This window comes from Schistocerca gregaria, chromosome 4 (assembly GCF_023897955.1).
Source record: "Schistocerca gregaria isolate iqSchGreg1 chromosome 4, iqSchGreg1.2, whole genome shotgun sequence".
NCBI classification, from domain to species: Eukaryota; Metazoa; Arthropoda; class Insecta; order Orthoptera; family Acrididae; genus Schistocerca; species Schistocerca gregaria.
The window spans coordinates 304,623,024-304,640,050 of NC_064923.1; the positions used below are offsets into that span (position 1 = coordinate 304,623,024).

The 17,027-nt window shown below is 41.5% G+C and overlaps 1 protein-coding gene across 1 annotated transcript in view; it reads left to right on the forward strand.

Annotated features, from left to right (window-relative positions):
• LOC126266705 (carboxypeptidase B-like) overlaps nt 1–17,027 on the forward strand; it is a 166,418-nt gene that overhangs the window by 85,062 nt on the left and 64,329 nt on the right. The window contains exon 4 of the mRNA XM_049971147.1: nt 4,661–4,820. Coding sequence (XP_049827104.1) covers nt 4,661–4,820 — 160 coding nt within the window. The remainder of the gene's footprint in view (nt 1–4,660; nt 4,821–17,027) is intronic.

A 17,027-nucleotide genomic window follows, 5' to 3' on the forward strand; every position in this document is an offset into this window, starting at 1 on the left:
GAATCAGTAGCAAATCACTATACAGTTTACTACACAATTATCATCCAGTCATCTGTGATTCATTTCCATAATAAATTGTAACTAACCAGAGATGAGAACAATTCAAGTATTATACTTCGAATGTGTATAGTAATCATTAGAGGCCACTGCACAATCTTCAGAAGGGTAGCTATTCTTCAATAAAGTGATTCCTTCAATAGCAAGCATACAGTGTTCCGTTAGAGACTGTTGCAAGACACTACAAGTATCTACAAATACTTCAGAAAAAGTATGGTTTTTGCCATAGTTAATTATGAGAAAGGCCTGTAATCAGATGACTACCTTTGTGTTTACGTTACCCTTCCTAGACATTTTGAAAATTTCCACCAATCATAAAAAGCAGCGGACAGTATTCGCTATAGAATGAACGCGGAATTATTCTCCCTCATCCCCCCTCCCCCCTCCCCCCTCACAAGCATTTTATAGATTTTGTTAACGAGCGCCAGTTTAAGTTTACAGTTCTCGTGGCATTAATCCACAGCGGTAGTTCAAAAAAAATCAGTGCACAAAATACTAGTGATTCCGTATCCTCAGGGGGTTGTGATAGAGCGTGTAATTTCAACCAATATTTCGGAAAATGATTATAAACTTCATTACTGATTAAGTAATAAAAATTTAATATAAATTTCATGTGCCGAGATCATAATATAAGGGGCGATCAAAAATTTCCGTTAGAGGGCGTTGCTACACTATGTATGCAACGTAGAGGGTCTCCGAAGTGGATTTATCAGCACCGACATGTAGACAAGAGTCTATTACTGCATTAATGTCTTTTCGGCTTGTGTGCGGTAAATGCGGAAACGTGAACTATGACTACGTTATTACCAAATGCGCCCAGTCAGGACCAAGATGCTATTATTCTTTTCTTGGCTGCAGAAAGACGAACACAGTAAGACATCCGTCGGACAGCGAAGATCGTGTATGGGTCAGCATGCGTGCTGGAAACCATCGTTGTGGAATGCTGCTCGGGGGTGCTGCTGTTTCAAGATAATGCACGTTCCTGTATAGAAAATGTCGTAACGCAGAATTTACGCCATCTCAAATGGGGGACTCTCGAGCACCCGCCCTATAATGCTGACCCTTCCAGATACGACTATGAAGCCTTCGGTCCGTTAAAAAAGACCATGCAGAGTCGACGATTCTTGTCGGACAAGGCTGTGCAGTAGGCAGTTATGAACTACTTCACGCAGCAGGACACGGTAATTTACCAAACGGATATATTTAACTTTGTGCTTAGGTGGGATTATTGCCTAAGTGTTCACGGTGATTTTGCCTTCAAACTGTAACTTTTTCTTCGCCCCTTGTACCATATATTCGGAATGAAATTTAGCTCGTGTTTTTTCTTTAACTGTATAAAATCAGTTTTTATATATAATCTATATTACCTATACATTCATTTGTCAGAGAGATTATATTTGTTTTCTCACTTAGACAGGCAGCGGCTTAGAGCGAGAATATGGCTTAAAGGATTCTTGGGTAACTATGAAAGTCTTCCACAGCAAACGCCTTTTCTTCCGTGACCAATTTTCTGGCTTTTCACAGTGAACTCAGGAGCTTTGCTAATGCAGCTGATCAGTTTCAGTGAAGCTGGCGGGTAACAATGCACCTTGCCCACTACCAAATATTATCCCGGTTTTGCTGCATAATGAGAGGTAATATACTCTCCATCTTTCCCACGATTATTGACTGTTACCACAAATACTGCGACAGGTTTAGTTCGTTAGCACTTGGAGATCACTTGGGTTTCCTTCGAGAATCCATAATTTAATCCCAGAAGACAGAGTAGAAAAAAATTTAAGCACACTTTTTAAAACGAAATCATTGTCTGTATTTGACTTTAAGCTTTTATTTATTTATTTATTTCAGTATCGCGACTTCTGTTGTTCAGGCCTTTTCAAGTACAGGGTGAAAATTGAAAACAATAAAATTTATGGATGACAAAGTGAAAGGCATAATGTGATAACATTTGATATACTGACTTTAAGGACCATTACTTACGAAGTCAGTAAATATCAGATATGTATGAATGACACGCCGTTTTCGAAATATTTCAAAATATATATGGATATATATACCTGTTGTCTCACTATAAGACTTGCGTGCGAATAAAAAACAGGATTGACAGCTAACCTTACGCAAGGCAGACATTCTTTCAAGTACTGTGCTGTGATAGTTCTGGCCAGCGCAGTGCTATGGTAAGAACGAACGTTGTCCAAGCATGAACTAACATTGATTTTCGTCTCTACCACTTCAGAGACTAATATTCGGGTTTTAATCACTGCATGAGATGCGTAGCCTTTGGAGTGCCATATTAAGGAAGGGGAATGGGTTGTGTATTCAGCCTAGCGTTCATCAAACTCATACAAATTGTTGTGCTAGTATCTCACAGAAACTCGATGCAAAAAAGGCATCCTTGAAATTTAAGTATAACTTTTCTGAAACAAACACCTCGTACTCCTGAAACAGTATGCATACATGCGGCAGCATAAAATCTTGATCTATTCTGCTCCGTTTTACATATGTAAAAGAGACGACACATACACCTGAGGCCAACACAACAGTACATGCAGTGGGGTCGCAGTCACTTTCACATGACATTGTGACATTAACACATATTGTAAACAAGTCTAAACAGGGGTGTTACAGTGACTTCTACACTGCATCAGTGCCTACATTAACACATGCTATAAATAAGGAGCCTACTTAGCAATAAAGATAACTAAACACATATTTATATTACTAAAACGCCATTCCGGAACCCAGAACCTAGTACCAGTTGAAGCGTAAGGGCTACAAAAATTCGATTTTCAGCGTTTCGAGAATTACTGAACGATGTTAAAAATTTGGAATGCTGTCATAATCTGCTCATTGTGAGGTATAATCTTATGTTAACAGTTCAGCACAATAAGACAAGCGTACCTGACGAAACGCAAATAAGCGGACTTCATTCATCCAGTATTTGACAATGATGGCGCTTAAGTTTAGACATGTTTTCAAACTCTTACGAATTTTTTTCTCGCTAACGCCCCCATAACAGGATGAAAGGAAACAAGTTTGTCTCTAACTACATTTTCGCTGTTCGTGTAGTCAAACTTCAGCATCGGATACGACGTTTTAAATTATTGTTTCTTTACCACTAACTCTATTTACAACACACTTTGGAGACAGTGTGTACATGCATCAGTGAACTTATCTGCAAAATTATATTATTGTCAGACACATATTTCAACAGATATGTGGCCATAAACATTGAGAAGCGTGAAGAACTAGATTCTGTATAAAAGGTATGTAGTAAAACGTCAACATCAGTCATGACTTCATATGTTATTACTTCTCTACTATAAGCTCTGTTGTCAACACTCTTTGCACACAGTCTCTACATATGTCGCTTAATATACCTGCGAAATTATACCATTGTATCTACATCTACATCCATACTGCGCAAGCCACCTGACAGTGTGTGGTGGAGGGTACCTTGAGTACCTCTATCGGTTCTCCCTCATATTCCAGTCTCGTATTGTTCGTGGAAAGAAGGATTGTCGGTATGCCTCTGTGTGGGCTCTAATCTCTCTGATTTTATCCTCATGGTCTCTTCGCGAGATATACGTAGGAGGGAGCAATATACTGTTTGACTCCTCGGTGAAGGTATGTTCTCGAAACTTCAGCAAAAGCCCGTACCGAGCTACTGAGCGTCTCTCCTGCAGTCTTCCACTGGAGTTTATCTATCAACTCTGTAACGCTTTCGCGATTACTAAATGATCCTGTAACGAAGCAAGCTGCTCTCATTTGCATCTTCTCTATCTCTTCTATCAACCCTGTCTGGCACGGATCCCACACTGCTGAGCAGTATTCAAGCAGTGGGCGAACAAGCGTACTGTATCCTACTTCCTTTGTTTTCGGATTGCATTTCCTTAGGATTCTTCCAATGAATCTCAGTCCGACGATCAACGTTATATGATCATTCCATTTTAAATCACTCCTAATGCATACTCCCAGATAATTTATGGAATTACCTGCTTCCAGTTGCTGACCTGCTATATTGTAGCTAAATGATAAGGGATCTTTGACAAATAGTTCAGAAGATCAGACGTCATAAACTTTGAGATGCGTGAAAAACTAGCTTTAGCTTCAAATAAAGAGCAAATTACCCAGTTTGCACTATCCAGTGCTTCATAATAGGAGCACTTAGCGGCTTCCAACAAACTTCAAACGTAATTTCAAACTTTTTATTGCTTATACCCTTAGAGGCACGTATTGGAGACATTGACTCATTTGTAGGGAAATCAGATGCTCGAAGCTGTTTTATACTCAGTAGTCTGATTTTTTTAAAGAAACGACAATTTACTGTTGTAACATGTGTTTTATGATACGAGGAGAAAGGGGGGCATGAGGAGGGCGGAGGGGAGAGGAAGGAGGAGGGACTCTACAGTCGTTATCGCGGTACTGAAAGAAATGAATAATATGATTTTTTTTTTACAAAAATAGAGCTAAATCGCCCCAATGGCTTCTTTTAAAAAGTGTATTATATATAATGTGGTCCGCAACCAAGGAAAAATCATCACCTCTTTTGAGTTAGACGGTGACGTGAACAGGAAAGCCCCATGATGGTTTTTTGTTGCAGATCTACGCCTACTTGGACACTCTGGCTACTCAGTATCCGGATTTGGTGATGCTGGAGACTATCGGGCAAAGCACGGAGGGCCGCGACCTCAAGCTGGTCAAGGTGGTTGCCGGCAGCTCCGACAGCGATGCGGCCAAGCCTGTCATCTTCATAGACGCAAGTGAGTCTGTGCGCTCTCTCCTGTGTGGCGGCGCACTCCTTCGTATGATATTATCAGAAAGGACAGGTGCAACTCGAGCAAAATAACGTGGCACCGGTGCAGAAATTGAATTTCGTGCTGAGCGCTGTTCCGAAGACGTGGCCATCTCATTTAAGCGCAGCCTTTCAATCTGCGCACTTTGGATGTGCTTGTTTCTGACTCTTCATTGCTTATCACGGTACCAGCACTCTTCGCGCACCATACTCCACTAGCCCTAAAAGCTTTGAGACTGGTTTGATGAAAAATAGACGAAAGAAAGTGGATTCAATGCTTCAAGTGATTTAGATAGTTCACCCCTGTCTGCTCCCCAACTTGAGCACCATGCACAGAACGTACATACAACCGTGTTTTGTGGCAGGTTCTTGTTGATAACACTGTCTCGTCACTGTTGATGATTTTTACGGAAAAGAATTGTCCTCGTTTCTCATTTGAACAAAGTTGCAGTTGCATCTACTCGTCGTTTTTGTTCGGGAGTCAAAGTGTCTGAGACAAACTTTACGCACTCTTCTTCAAAACAATGTGGAGCATGTGAATTTTAAAATTTTCCCGGCGAATTGACTGTTTAAACAAATTTCGGGCTTGCAGCCGGTCGTCGTTCAAAACTTCGCACGATATTTCAACTGGGCAGCTGCCAGTCATCTTCAGGTGAGCCGTCGCAGACTGGTGAAAACGTCCTCCTTTCCGCAATATATAGCGTACTGGAAGTATTTTGCGCATGCGTCGAAAACTTGATAGTTGAACCACACTGCCCGCCGGCAGCACCCTCGCTGGTGGAATAGCGGAACTCAGTCGCCCTCTGCGTTGCTGTTTGCCACGGCGTCGACGCACTCTGTCGTCTTCGATTTGAGCAAATCGTGGAGATGATGGGATTCCGTGCACTGTCCAGCTGGTAGATTACTGAGAGGGCTAGTCATGCTATTGTCAAGGAGAGGATTTGCTATACAAGACGAAGGTTAGATGCTACTTCAGCAGAACTTTACCAGTTACATCTGAAGGTTGCAAGGTATCATTCTCCTGTATCATGGGACTGGGTTGATGGAGTGACTCCGGCCAAGTTCGAGTGGATCCACAATGATGCTAATTGTCGGCAGATATCAAAATTTGATCGACTGTTGCCACAGAAGCCGTCGCCAGAAGGGATAATGGTACGACGTTCTGTTGTCAATCTCATGGAGAAGAATTTGGACGAAGCTACGCTTTCTGTATTAAGCAAGGGACTCAATTTTGCACCTACACCTACAGTACCGCCATTAATAAGTATTTTGAGTGGTGTTGAAGAAGCTGTACGACGTCTTCCTTTGGATGCTGCAGACGAAATAAGAAGGGAAACTTGCCGTGCTCTGTTCAAGGCTCCTACTCAACGCAGTAATTTAACCTCTGCAGAAAGGGCTGCATTATGAAATCTGAGAGAGGACCCTGACGTAGTGGTATTGAAAGCTGACAAAGGTAATGCAACTGTTTTGTTACCTCGTGGTGTGTATAAAGGTAAGATGTATGGTCTGCTAAGTGACTCTACGTATAGGAGGATTGATTACGATCCTACAGGACGTGTGCAACGAAAAACTTCAACACTATTAAATTCCTCCTCCTTACCGTAAGAGACCATTAAGAGGTTAAGACCACATGGTTGGGTACCTCCAAGACTGTATGGCCTTCCAAAGATTCATAAAGAGGGTCTTCCTCTGCGTCCAATAGTGAGCAACATTGGAGCTCCTACATGTGATTTAGCTAAACATCTCGCTCCCTTACTGAGACCTTTCGTAGGCAAGTGGAAACTCAGTTGATTTTATCAATAGACTGGGGGCAGTTCGTCTTAGCAGTGTAGACCTTCTAGTAAGTTTTGATGTGGTCTCACTTTTTACAAAAGTTCCTCTTGCAGATTCTTTGACACTAATTGGTAACATGTTTCGTGTTGATATCACTGCTTTGTTCAGGCACGCTCTTTCCTCAACTTATTTTAGGTTTAATCAAGAATATTTAGAACAGACTGACGGTGTCGCCATGGGTAGTCCCCTGTCTCCTTAGGTGGCCAACCTTTTTATGGAGGATTTTGAAGAGAGAGCGCTTGAATCCGAAGCCAACAGTTTTTTGGCGGTATGTGGATGACACTTTCGTAGTGTGGCCTCATGGAGAAGATAAATTAATGGAGTTTCTACATCACCTCAACTCCATTCATAGCAACATCCTGTTCACCGTGGAAATAGAGAAAGATGGTTGTTTGCCTTTCTTGGATGTTCTGGTTCGAAGGAAGAATGATGGTTCTCTAGGGCATTCATTTTACCGGAAACCCACTCATACTGATTTGTACCTACAAGCATCGAGTTGTCATCACCCATCGCAAACCATGAGTTTGCTTAAAACACTTGTTCATAGAGCTCATACTGTTTCAGATATAGATAGTTTACCTCAAGAACACGTCTATCTAAAGACAGTATTCAGCGAAAATGGGTATTCCATCCGGCAGCTTAACAGGGCACTAACAGTTAACTCTAAGAAGCAGGAAGTGAATAAAGAGGAGAACATGCCGGAACAATCTTTAGCTTTTCTTCCTTTCGTTGGGAACACTTCGTTTAAAATAGCAAGAATCCTCCGAAAATTTCAGGTAAAAGTGGTTTTCCGCCCACCATCTAAGATTGCGGACCTTGTGGGATCAGTTAACGACAATTTTACAAGATACCGTGCCAATGTGGTATGGCTTACATAGGACACACCACACGCACCGTGAAAGAACGCTGCACTGAACATCAACGTTACACCCGCCTTTTGCAGCGAAGCAAGTCCGCTATTGCTGAACATTTTATTTCTACTGGACATTCAATGGAGTATGAGAAAAAATGATTTTTTTCACAGCAACGTCTTTCTGGGACTCTATTATTAAGGAATCTGTAGAAATACGAGTGGCGGAAAATCTGTTAAACAGTAACAGTGGCTACCAGCTGGACAGTGCATGAAATCTCCACGATTTGCTCAAATCGAAGACGACAGCGTGCGTCGACACCTTGGCAAACAGCAACGCAGAGGGCGACTGAGTTCCGCTATTCCACCAGCGAGGGCGCTGCCGGCAGGCAGTGTGGTTCAACTATCAAGTTTTCGACACATGTGCAGAATACTTACAGTACGCTATATATTGCGGAATGGAGGACGTTTTCGCACCCTTCCTTCCAACTATAACCTGGCCTTGTTCCTCCCTCTCCAGGACCCCCTTTTCCTCTCCCCTCCTTCTCCCAGAGCGGATTTTTCTCCTTCCCCCCCCCCCCCCCTGAGACCCTGAACCCCATACTTGCCTTTCTCCTTCCCACATCCCTCCCTACCTGACCCTCTTCAGCGCACCCCCCGCTCATCTTCCCCCTCTCTTCCCCTCCCTCCCTTCTTCCGGTCTCTCTCATCTCCTTGCGACTGGCAGATCCTCCGTTTTGACCATCGTCTGTCTGCCACGTCAGTGTTGTGTTAAGTGCTGTTTCTCCTATGCGTCAAGAGGTGTGATTTTAATTGTGTACTGCCTTGAGGGTCGCCGTCTGTGTTTGTTCTGTGCTACGCCATTCTTCGATACCTTTTATGCTCCAGTCATACTGTGCCTTGTGTTCCTTTAATTGTCGCAGTGTGTGGCTTTTTGTGTGTGCTACTTTTAAACAGTTTTTTATCTCCATTTTACAGCCACCCCATTTTTTGTCTATTGCCTTCCATGATGTACCCCCTTTCTTTTATATCTAGGTTCACCATCTTATCTCCTTTGTTATTTTTAAATGTCTTCTATTGTTTGTTCTAGGTCTTTTGGCTGAAGAGCAGCGCATATGCTGCTGCCAGCCCTCCCCGATGGGGAATTGAAATACAATAAAGAAAAAAAAACAAAAAAACAAACGTTTTCGCCAGTCTGTGACGGCTCACCTGAAGATGACTGTCAGGTGCCCAGTTGAAATATCGTGCGAAGTATTGAACGACCGAAATTTGCTTGAACATTGTGGAGAATGTCTCAAACACTTGGCTGGTTCAAATGGCTCTGAGCACTATGAGACTTAACTTCTGAGGTCATCAGTCGCCTAGAACTTAGAACTAATTAAACCTAACTAACCTACGGACATCACACACATACATGCTCGAGGCATGATTCGAACCTGCGATCACAGTGGTCGCTCGGTTCCAGACTGTAGCGCCTAGAACTGCACAGCCACTCCGATCAGCCGAACACTTGGTTGAGAGATCTAGCTTCACTGCAATTTGTGACACAACAACACAGATACACTACGACTGCTCGTCCACTACTTAACACTGCCTGCTCACAACTTACTGCTCAAATGCACATTTATTTTTCAGTTCAAGCTGCCACATTAGTTACAGGGCAGTCGTCGCTTATACACCAGGAATAAAATCAGTCTCGGAACTTTTCGGATAGGCAGTGTAGATGCAGAGAAAGTTCTTTACAATCACGTACTTGCAGTCATGTGCAAAGCAATACATTCTTTTAGGAAGAGGCGAACAAGCATGACTTTATTAAAATTGTGCTTGAGAAGGTTGCAGAAGTCGCTAGCCATAGCTACCAGTCTCGCAGTAAGAGAGTAAAGGAGGAGGGAGAAAACACAGCTACAGGTACTTTCCAGGGCTTGACTGCTTCGGAAAGATACGGAGGAAGGGGAAGAAAATTTCATCTTTAGGTATGAAGGGCGTGCAATAAGTAATGCAACACTTTTTTTTCTGAAAACAGGTTTGTTTTACACCAACATACTGGGAGGGCCTGTATGTTCGCGTGGTACTACTCTATTGATCGACGTCGGAGCCAACGTATCGTTGAATCAATTGCCTCCCCATCATCCACGTACTGCTTTGTGCAGGTTGCATCCTTCATTGGGTTAAAGAGATGGCAGCTCTTTATGGTCTTCTGGTTGGTGGCGAGGAACCCAGCGGGTACGTACCTTTTAGTACCCCAACCAGGACGCCCGCCTGGGTGGCCGTGCAGTCTAACGCACGCCTTTCCAGGCATGAAGGAGCGATGGTCCCCGGCACGAATCCGTCCGGCGGATCTGTGTCGAGGTCCGGGTAGCCGGCCAGTCTGTGGATGGTTTTTAGTCGGTTTTCCATCTGCCTCGGCGAATGCCGGCTGGTTCCCCTTATTCCGCCTCAGCTCCACTATGTCGGCGATTGCTGCGTGAACAAGTTCTCCACGTATGCGTACACCATCATTACTCTACCACGCATACATAGGGGTTACACTCGTCTGGTGTGAGACGTTCCTTGGGGGGTCTACCGGGGTCCCAATCGCCCAATAGCCCTGGGTTCGGTGTGGGGAGGCGGAGGGGTGAAGTGGACTGCGGACCACTGCGTCTACGGCGGGGATGGAGCCTCTCCGTCATTTTTAGGTCCCCGGTTAACATAACTTTCAGGTATAATGAAGAAGGATAATTGTATCAGTATTAGGTAAGGGGTCCCTAACCTATCCCAATGATTCAACCAGGGGAAGTGAAACTACAGTTTAACATGGAATCTGAACCACATGTCGTTCCTGATATATCTTCACATCATTGCGACGTGAAGGCTAACGCAAAAGTCAGACTGGAAAATTCAGTGATCTTACTGTCTCCAGTATCGCACCTTACCACTAGATCATGAACAGTAGCACTTGAGTGATCAAATTACATCACTGAAAAAATTGCATCGTTTCATAGCTTCCCTGGAATACAGCTCTTCAACCGTTTTCGCGCCATTTTTTCACTAAGTTCTGCAAAACAGACTTTGCTGAATGTTTTGCTGAAACACTTCCAGCACCAACTCATGAGCAACCACCCAACCGGTGGACGAGCGTGTCAGAACTACCAACAGACACTGTAACGTCCCTTTAGAGAACTTTATGAATGATTGTGCTGGTAAACCCTTTACGTTATTTGATTTCCAAACAGCTGAGCAAAACTGAACGTACTCAGACATTTCTCTCTTTACTTATTTTGATCATCACTAAACTGACACACAATATTTTTAGCGCAACGTAATGTGACTTTTAATAATCCCTACAAAAGAATGGCCCTGACTTGATAGAGAACAAACAATGTATTTACCTTAATAGTGTTCAAAAGTCCTATATATATATATATATATCAGTTCATGACATCCAGTTTTACAAATTTACTCTTTCTGATGGACACACGTCCAGATCATCCGCTCTCAAAACTCCGCCATCTCACTCCCCACATCCACCACTGCTTGCGGCTCACCTCCAACTGCGCAACGCTACGTGCTGTTAACAGCCGACACTACAATAGCAAATTCCAACAATGAAAACCAGCCACAGACTGCACACAGCACTGCCAGTGATGTTCACACAGAGCGCTACGTGGCGTTACCAATATAAAAACCTGAACAGCCTACTTACAACACGTCTCCTTGTGCAGCGAGGTGTTTGCTTGAAAGTGTGGGGAGAAATGGGTGCTGTATGGGGATGTGTAAGGGCTACCCAGCGAAACTTCTACAGCCTAGTCGAAACAACCATGGCAGAACGTGCGACCGCCCACACTTTCATCCATCTATCTGGTTTTCTTTAGACTGACCCTTACATATCATAGGATCAACTACAAAGAGAAATGTAACAACCAATTATTTTTGGTCTTTCCATCTTAAGCTTACTGGAGTTTAATTAAAGAGAATTTCACATGAAATGCGTTTCGCTAGTATCTTCCGTGGTTATTTTGCAAATTGGATACATACGTCAGTACATTTTTGGTTCTTTTAGATTCAAAATGGCGTTCTGTTTACATAGCTGGAGTGAAAATCGCTTGCGGTGTTTCTTTCTATATTTTCTAAACCACTAGTTCTTCCCTTCTCCTTGCAGTGGTAGATGTCAAAAGTCTTCGTTTCACAAATACACTTGGCAGTTTTTGCCATTCTGTAATATTTCTTGGACTGCATTTGTGTTATTTACTCTTCATCTTGCTTTTGTAAATTGAATTGAAGTTATATGTGACTCTGAACTGTGTTACGGTATTTACATCTGTTCGTTTGTTTTCGTGTAGGCTGTGAGTGTTGCCAACCTGTGAAACTACATTTATTTATTTATTTATTTTTAAATTCGTGCATGCGAGGGGGTGGGAGGGAGAGAGGGATCAGAAGGTAGGGAAGGGTGAACGTGTTTGATGCGCGGGCGAGCACGCGCTTGTGAGTGTGTATGTTTGTGTGACTTAGTGGTAATTAGTGAAAATATCTTGTATGTTTGGCAGAGATGTAAGAGGTGATTGGGGAGAGGGGGGGGAGGGTAACTGCGAGTCACGGTTCAATTTTTTTTTTATGGGGATGGGCGTGGATGGTGATTAGAGGACACAACCTGGAAGGAGACGGTAGTGGTAAATGGAGCCTGTGGTTGTATGTGTGTGTTTAATTTTGTAGTAAATGGTCAATCAGTTTAAAGAGTTTGTGGTTTTCCTGATTGATCTAATCAATTATGAGTTGTTCCTTTTCTGTTATGGTTTTTTGAATGTGGTAGTTTTCTTGTAAGTTGAGATGTTTTTTGTTGTTGTTTATCCATATGATTTCAATGTGTGTGTCTCTCGTGATGATTTTATGTTGGCAGTTGGTGTAAGTGTTCTGCAAAAGCTGAATGATTTGTCCCATATTTCCATGTTTTTACATGTTCTTTATACCTGGTGTCAAAAGTCCTCCTGGTTTGACGGATATGTCTTGTGTCACATGCATTGAATTTCATAAGACATATTCCTGATTTCAGATATAGAACGGTTTTCCTGTTGTTTTTGGGAAATATTTTCGAATTGTTGGTTTGGTTGGCTATTTTTGTGCCTTGGTTTTTTTGAAAATATTATATATTCTGTGAATATTTGTGGTTGTATGTCATTGTGTACTATCTTTTGTTTTATGCTTCCTTCTCACTTTGTCGTTCCTCTTCTTTTATTTTGTGTGTGTGTTTGTTTGGGATTCTGTCCTTATCTTGGTGACAGCTGAGTGTTTGTTCTTTTCTGTTTCTTGATTTCATTGTTCAGCTTTGTTACTAAGTTTTCTTTGTATCCATTGTTTGTGGCTATTTATGTTATGGTATTGATTTTTTTGGTATTTGTACCTAATGGTACTGTGTTTAGTATGTGGAGCATGTATCTAAATGCTACTTGCTTTTGAGAGTTTGGGTGTTGTGATGTCTCATGTATAACTGTGTCTGTTATCAGTTTTGGCATATGTGAAACGTGTGTTGGTTGTTTAGGATTTTTATGGCGATGTCCAAGAAATTTAACTGCCTATTCTGCTCTTTCTATATTGTAAAATGTATCTTGAATAAAATTTATGTCTTTGTGTAACTGGTCAATTTTATTGCTCAGTTCTTCTGTCAGTCACAAGAGGTCCTCCATATATCTAATCCAGTATAGGTATTTAGCAGAATTTTGTTAAATATAATCTGTTCTACATGATTCATAAGTATGTTTGCTGTGTTTCTAGACACTGGGGATACCACTGGTTATCCCTCACTCTGTAAGTAGAATTCCTTATTAAACTAGAAATAGTCCTGTTATGTTATCAGATATGCCAGCCTGACTATTTATTTGAGGTATTCATTTGGAAGTGTGCTATGTTTCTTAAGATTTTTTTTCTATGTTATTTATTGCTTCAGTTAATGCTGTATTGGAATAGATATTTTCTACATCAAATGACACTAGGGTGGTTGTGTCTGGAACCTGTATGTCTTTTATGTAATGTATCAATTGTGTGGTGGTTACTTATAGTTTTATCCTCTTGTAATTTGTAGTTTTCTGATACGACTTTCTATCTTGAGAGTGAGTAAGTGGGAGCATTTCTATAATTATTCACAGTGACTCTGAGAAGGTCGTTTTTTTGTGTAGCTTTGTTTGGCATTGCAGGGAAAGTGTCTTCAGCTGTTTTTTCTTTCTTTCTTTCTAATGTATGGGTATGTTCAACGTTTTTCAGAGTGTTTCTCAACTTATTTTGCGATCTGTTTCTTGGAGCTGATTTTAATTTTGTAATTTTATTTTTTGTGATGAACTCTTGTGTCTTATTGATCCATTGTTATTTATCCTTGAGAACCACGGTGTTTCCTTTATCTCTCCTTGTGATGTTAATGTTGTGTTCTAGTAGTTTATTTCTAAGTTTTGTCAGTATTATGGAATCTGTATTGTTTTGGTTTACTATGTTTTCTTTCATCTGTGTTATTATGTTTTTGATATCATTGCTGACTAGCTCTCTCGTCAGACCAGTATTTACCTCACTTCTTTCGTTTCTGTTTTCCTGTTTGAGAATGCTTTCTGAACAACTATGAGATTTTCGATGTATTTTTGATCTATTTGTCTGTTGACATTGTGTTTCAGACATTTTTCTAGAAGTTTTATTTCTTTTTTATTCGAAGCAATGCTACAAGCAATGCCACCGAGGTTTATCAACCTTGGATGGAATTGATATTTTTCGTTACATTTGATGTAATTTGTGGGTGCGTTGGGTGTTTGTTTAGCTTTTAAATTTGCAATCGTTCTTCTGCGAGTTTTTTCGTTTTTTCTATCACAGTATATGTATGATTTTCAACCTTACTAACAAGATGGGAGAAACAGTGGTATTATTCAGAACTATTGGAAGATTAAGATATGCTTTATACAGCTCCCAATTTGGGGTGTGCATTTTGTCATAGAGAGACTTGATTTCGCTGTTTAGGAAAATTTTTTGAGCTATTAGTTTCGTTTTCAGTGCACTGGCAGCACTGTTTTTAATGTGTTCATTAATGTATTTAGGTATAATATTATTTGAACTACAAATATTGTTAAACTTTATATCTTGGACAGTTTTATGCAGGTTGAGGTACTTTATTCCAAACTTCATACAGAGGCCACTTGAAAATGCCTGTCATGGCGTCCACAATATGTTTGTTTGCATGGCCATCTTCCGCAGCAGCTGTTAAAATAAGTTATTAGTGGTTTTTCCGTCGTAAGCTTACTGCCATTTAATTAAAGAGAATTTCACACGTGACGCGTTTCGCTTTTATATAAAAAGCATCTTCCATGGTTATTCCTCAAATTGGATACGTATGTTTTTAGATTTTTGATTGTATTTAGAGTAAAAACAGCCTTCTGTTTATAACGTTGGACTGCAAATTAAATAACTCACATGGAGTGCAAGAAATACTGCAGAATGGCAAAAAGTGCCAAGTGTATATGTGAAACCCGCTGCTAACACGGAGGGAAGAAGCAGTTGTTTGGAGAATATGTAAAGAAACGCCTTAAGTAATAAATTTATGCTCCAACTTTATAAACAGAAACCCGTTTTTTATCTAAAACAAGCACAAATGTCAAACACATGTATCCAATCTGCAAAATAACCACGGAAGATGCTTTATAAAGAAAAGCGAAATTCACCTGGTATAAAATTCTGTTTAATGAAACTGCAGTAAGCTTAAGACGGAAATGCCTGAAATAACTGATTTTAACAGCTGCTGCGAAAGATGACCATGCAAACAAACATGGAAATGTAACAAGTTTTATGCTACAAGTAAAAATGGAATTTTAAACGACAATGAAGTATTATGGACATTGGTCGGTAATTCCGTGGCTTGGGTAGGTGATTTCGTGATAGTAATAAGATGATTAGAAGAGGTCAGCTAGATCAACATTATCTGACAACAATGATGTCCCAAGAGCCTAAAAGCCAAAGTGGTGTGTTGAACCTTCAGTAGGTATGGTAGCTGTGGGTTAAGAAATAAATATCACGAAATTAGCTGTACCACGGAAATATCTTCCTTTACCGTACATCACGTAAACTGACTGAAAACAGGGCGAAGAGATTTTCTCATACAATCAGTGGTTAAAAAAAATAATGTCTACGGACAACAAAATTAACTATACTCTTGATAAAAGTGACAGACATGCGTATTGTATTAATAAACTTCTAACTGTCTGACAATGGACTATTTGCATGTGCAAAACTGGTAATCCTGTCATTCACTAAAGGATACAGTACAACGACTGACTTTACACCATCAGTTTTCAGTCTTCATTCTCTGCTAAACAACTGTTGGTTGCGGTCAGCATGTCCCTTATTCTATGACCATTGTTCCGCGACTCCCTTGAGACGTGGTACTGCATGGCGGCTCCGGACGTTCTTAACTTGTTAAAATTTTTCGCAAATTGACTAATAGAAAGCTTTCCTTGCCACCTGCCGCCCTTCGCCCATCACTCAGCAAACGTTTGAAATTCATTATCGTGGCTTTACAGCTCTGATTCTAACGATCAGGTCGCCTACGAGATACTCGTATTAAAGCTCAACTCCTTTTTGTAAACATTATGGACAAAAGACGAGGGTCGTTCAATAAGAAATGCAAAACATTTTTTTTCTGAAAGCGAGTTAGTTTTATTCATGATTCCAGTACAACCACATTATTCCCTACTCTTTTGAATACAAGACCCTATTTTTCAACATAATCTCCATTCAATGCCATGGCATTGCGCCACCATACTGGGGGGGGGGGGGGGGGCTGTATAACCCATATGGTAGTACCCCACTGGTCGAAGTCAGAGCCAATGGGATTAGCGGAGCGGTCTTGGGCACTGCAGTCATGGACTGTGCGGCTGGTCCCGGCGGAGGTTCGAGTTCTCCCTCGGGCATGGATGTGTTTGTTTGGCCTTAGGATAATTTAGGTTAAGTAGTGTGTAAGCTTAGGGACAAATGACCTGAGCAGTTAAGTTCCATAAGATTTAACTCACAGTTACTACCCACCATCCATCTACTGCTTCCCGCGGCTTGCATCCTTCATCGGACCAAACAGATGGAACTCGGAGGGTGTGAGACCCGGACTGTAGGGAGGCTGAGGAAGAACCTCCAACGAAGCTTTGTGAGTCCCTCTCTGATGCACAGGCTTGTGTGAGACCTCGCGTTGTCATGAACTAGGTCATTTGCATTTTTGTGGCATAGCTGCAAGTAAACCTTTCGGGATGCAGGTCGTGGTCGAAGAAATTCTGTTCATGATGTTTCGTCCAGGACTGCGCCCAACATCCGCAGAGGCGCTTCTCCACTGAGTCGGCAAGACTCGAGAAGCACCTCTGAGGATGTCCAGCGCAATTCTGGACGAAACGTCAGGAACAGAAGAATATCTTGGACCACGACTTCACATCCCAAAAGGTTTACCAGCAGCCATGTCATCCGGTCATGAAAGCCTTCATTCTATGTTTTTATGGTACGTTCCACCGT